The sequence below is a fragment of the Palaemon carinicauda genome, chromosome 39 (genome assembly GCF_036898095.1).
Source record: "Palaemon carinicauda isolate YSFRI2023 chromosome 39, ASM3689809v2, whole genome shotgun sequence".
NCBI lineage: Eukaryota > Metazoa > Arthropoda > Malacostraca > Decapoda > Palaemonidae > Palaemon > Palaemon carinicauda.
This window is the reverse complement of record NC_090763.1, coordinates 13,525,691-13,530,690: the sequence shown is the minus strand read 5'-3', so window position 1 is coordinate 13,530,690 and position 5,000 is coordinate 13,525,691. Positions and strand designations below refer to the sequence as shown.

Below are 5,000 nucleotides of genomic sequence, written 5' to 3'. Positions count from 1 at the left end.
GATTATGTTATAAGCATAATGTATGTTTTGTAATATTTGCGTTTTAGTAGTATACATATTCTGAGATCTGGATTTGTTGAAAAAAAAAACTGCAATATATATATATATATATATATATATCCGTTCCACTGGGATAGGCTAGTCACGGAACTCTCAAAAATTGGCATTAAAAAAACCGTAAATTCCTGGAAACATATTCCAGGATTTTTACCTTTTTAAAAACTGATATATTGACGTAAAGGAGTGGTATTACGGTCCACAACCCATATAATATATATACAAAGTAGGGTATGAGAACTGAGAACAGTATATTTCTACGGAAAATTTCCGATTCAAATTACAGGGTTTTTTAACAGTGAAGGAAATTATCATTTGGGTAAAAAAAGAAAAAAAAAAGTTATCAAAGCAAACGTGTCACGATCAAATCTCCATATGGATATAAACAAAGAATCCGATATTAAATTGCAGTTTATGGAACACTATAGTCAATTCTTTTAAGTTAGGCAAATTTTCACCGACTAGCAAGGGTGCCCTTTTAGCTCGGAAAAGTTTCCTAATCGCTGATTGGTTGGACAAGATAATGCTGACCAATCAGAGAGCAGGAAACTCTTCTGAGCTAGAAGGGCACCGCTGCGAGTCAGTGCAAATACGCCTCATTAAAAAAAATTGAGTATAGTTACAAAGATACACGATCAAAGGAACATGTAAAATAAAAGCCAAATAAAGAAGGCAGAGGTTACAATCTCCCCTTCTCTACTCCAAAGTCAAACAATCCAGATAATCTTTATCTCTTAACGCCTGGTAGGCACGTGTGATCTGGGGGCACAAACATACGCACACACACAGAGTTGCCAGGTTTTCTAAATGAGAAAGGGCCAACTTCTAAATCAACAGAAGCTTTAAAGGCCAACCCAATATTAGAAAAGGCCAAATATATAGTATTAAAGATCCGCCTTTTTCATATAACTAAAGGCAAACCAATTTAAAATAAAAAGGCCAAATTTAAGGTTTTTGGACTGAAAAAAGGCCAAACTGGCAACTCTGCACACACATACACACCCTGGATCGAGTTCAGTACATTTCCCTCACAATAAAAAGGGATGTCTGGCACTTTTTAAATAGTTTATTCAAAGAAATAAGAAAAAATAACAATAAATAACGGAAGTTCTGATTTTTTAAAATTTTCTCTGTAGGTTAAAAATGGTAGCACTACTTTTTAAGAATGCCTTCACATGTACAGAGAATATAATATTAAAAGAACAAGCTGTGAAACAATGTTTACCTATAGAATATATATATATATATATATATATATTATGTATATATATATATATATATACATATTTATATATGAAATATATTAATAGAGCAAGCTGTGAAACACTGTTTACTTATTGAAAATATAATTTAAATATGAATAAGTAGAGAGAGAGAGAGAGAGAGAGAGAGAGAGAGAGATAAATATTGCACATCCACGGCACTTACTTTCCCCAGTGGTTTTCCTTGTGCTGTGCCACCTGGTCTCTGACGGCCTGGACGAAGTCCGTGTGTCCAGCGATCTGCGAAGTGACAATGGAGAGGGAGTGCCACTGGTACCGAACCAGGATGGAGAGCATAGCGGCCGCCTGGTGGTGCACGGAGGGCGCCAGCTGGATCCGCAAGCCGCTTTGAGCTGCCTGTACACGAAGAGAAAAAGAGTTGGATAAATATCATCATCATCATCATCTCCTAATACGCCTATTGACACAATGGGCCTCCTGAAAAGAAAACAAGTTAGATAAATAATATCATTATCATCATCATCTCCTCCTACGCCTATTGATACAAATGGCCTCACTAAAAGAAAACAAGGTGGAATAAATATTATCATTATCATTATCATCATCATCATCATCATCATCATCATCATCATCTCGTCCTACGCCTATTGACGCAAATGGCCTCACGAAAAGAAAACAAATTGGAAAAATAATATATATCATCATCATCTCCTCCTACGCCTATTGACGCAAAGGGCCTCGCAAAAAGAAAAAAGTTAGATAAATATCATCATCATCATCATCAACATCATCCCCTCCTTCGCCAACTAACGCAAAAGGCCTTACGAAAGAAAACAAGTTGGATGAATATCATCATCATCATCATCACCATCATCTCCTCCTACGCCTATTGAAATAAAGAGCCTTATGAAAAGAAAAGAAATTGGATAAATATTATTATAATCATCATTTCCTCCTACGCCTATTGACGCAAAAGGCATCACAAAAAGAAAAAAAAAGTTGGATAAATATCATCATCATCATTATATCCTCCTATGCCTATTGACGCAAAGGGCCTCGGTTAGATTTCGCCAAGATAGAGACAACTGGCATTCAAGAATATTAATATATGAGAAAAAATGGCTACTCGATTAACAATAAAAAATCAATTCGGTTATAATATTTTGAAGGAGAAATACTGCTAGCAGTAGACAAAAGAAAAACAAGAATAAACATGCAGGTTAATTTAAGAAAACCAATGCCCTTGCACTGCTTGTTAACATAAGGCAAACCATTGGCTGTAACCTCTGTCATTAGGCTGCTTAAATTTTACAAAAACTAATTTGTATACAGGCTGAGAAGCGAGTGCCTCTTGTAGTAGCCACTAGCCAGTGATTTTAGCCTCCTGGTAGAGTTATAAATATTTTGCATTGTTCTATCCACCCTCATGAGAAAACTAATGGTTAGAATATTTGAAGAAAAATGTGTTTTTAACAAATTGCAGTCATATAAAAACACGCAGAGAATATTTAGACATAGTTATTGGTCTACCTACACAGATTAAGAAACATCGCGTTAACATATACAACCATTACTATGAGTGACAGTATACTCATAGCAGTTCCTGCCACGAATAAAAAACGAGGGTTGAAAATAAAGTTAAAGAACTTACTTTTACTCCTTTTTAAAAAGGCAGGTTAAAGACGTTAATCCTTTCTAAAAGGCAGGTTAAAGACGTTAACCCTTTCTAAAAAGGCAGCTCAAAGAAGTTAACTCTTTCTAAAAAGGCAGGTTGAACATGGTAACTCTTTCTAAAATGCAGGTTAAAGACGTTAACCCTTTCTAAAAAGGGCAAGTTAAAGACGTTATCCATTTCTAAAAAGGCAGGTTAAAGAAGTTACCCCTCCCTAAAAAATGACAAGTTATAGACATTAACCCTCTCTATAAAGGTAAATTACAGACGTTAACCCTTTCTAAAATAGGCAAGTTAAAGTCGTTAACCCTTTTTTCTAAACGGGAAAGTTAAAGACGTTAAGTTTCTAAAAAAAAGTCAAAGTAATGTTATCCCTTTCTAACAATGTCACTTAAAACCCCAGATTGGAAAAGACAACTAAACACAAGGTTAAGGTTCATGGTTGAAATATCTAGAAAGCTTCTGACTTTATTTATTCCGAAGCCATCCCGGATGCCATATATAAGGTAGTCCGAATTCTAAAAAAAAGCAAATTCATTACATAAGAAAGTGAGTGCTTACAATAAGTACTATGTATACAACTTCAGCCACTGGTATGCTTTACAAGTCAAAAAGGAGAGAGAGAGAGAGAGAGAGAGAGAGAGAGAGAGAGAGAGAGAGAGAGATGTCAAAGTCAAAGACCAGTTTGTTTCTTCCTCGAGGACCTACTGTAGTGCATGAAAACAAAAGTCACCTTCATTTCGGAAAAGGGGTAAATAGTCTGACTGTTATTGTTTTTTTGTTTTTTTTTCAGCCTAAATATACAAAGGCTGCTTCTGGGAATGTCAACACAATGTCATAGTGTTTTTTCTTTCATACTCTCTGTGATGTGTTACAGCAGTTATTTTGTGAAAAGAAAAGACAAGTAGTAATAATAAAAAAACAATGATAATAATAATAATAATAATAATAATAATAATAATAATAATAATAATAATAATAATAATAATAAATCACGCTCTGATCATTGAGATGAACAAACCCTTTCACCACATTTAAGATATCCCCACTCAGAACAGATATATATATATATATATATATATGTATGTATGTATATGTATATGTATATATATATGTATATGTATATATATATATACACAAACATATAATATATATATATATATATACACATGTATATAGATATAGATATATATATATATATATATGCTATAAGCAAAGGGGCCCCAACAAGGAAAATCGCCCAGTGAGGAAAGGAAATAAGGAAAAATAAAATATTTCAAGAACAGTAACAACATTAAAATCAATATTTCCTATTCAAACTTTAAAACTTTAACAAAACAAGATTTAGAGAAATTAGATAGAATAGTGTGCAAGAATGTACCCTCAAGCAAGAGAGCTGTAAAACAAGACAGTGGAAGGTCATAGCACAAAGGCTATGGCACCACCCAAGACTAAAGAACAATGGCTTGATTTTGGAGTGTTCTTCTCCTAGAAGAGCTGCTTACCGTAGCTAAAGAGTCTTTCTACCCTTACCAAGAGGAAATTAGCCACTGAACAATTACAGTTCAGTAGTTAACCCATTGGTGAATTGAATTGAATATAGGATTTAGGCATTAAGCCAAGCACTGGGGCATCAAAGGCCATTCAGCGCTATATAACGAAAATCATTCGATCATATCTGTATACTCACACCATTTAGTATCATTTTAACCTTTAATACAAATCGCAACACTTTCATACAATAAAATCTAGATGTGAAATAAATAGGGATTAAAAGGGTAAAATAAATAAATAAATTAATAAATTTAATCCATTGGATGAAGAAGAATTGTTGCTAATCTCAGTGTTGTCAGGTGTATGAGGACAGAGTAGAATCTGTAAAGAATAGCCCAGACTCTTCGTTGTATGTGTAGGCAAAGGTAAATTGAACCGTAATCAGAGAGAAGGATCCAACGTAGTACTGTCTGGCCAGTCAAATGACCCCATAACTCTCTAGCGGTAGTATCTCAATGGGTGGCTGGTGCCCTGGCCAACCTACTACCTATGTC

At 34.4% G+C, this 5,000-nt stretch overlaps 1 protein-coding gene across 1 annotated transcript in view; it reads right to left on the bottom strand.

The window, feature by feature from the left end:
• Nucleotides 1-5,000, bottom strand: part of LOC137631261 (uncharacterized) — a 775,190-nt gene that overhangs the window by 530,356 nt on the left and 239,834 nt on the right. Inside the window, exon 4 of the mRNA XM_068363044.1 lies at nt 1,486-1,676. Coding sequence (XP_068219145.1) covers nt 1,486-1,676 — 191 coding nt within the window. The remainder of the gene's footprint in view (nt 1-1,485; nt 1,677-5,000) is intronic.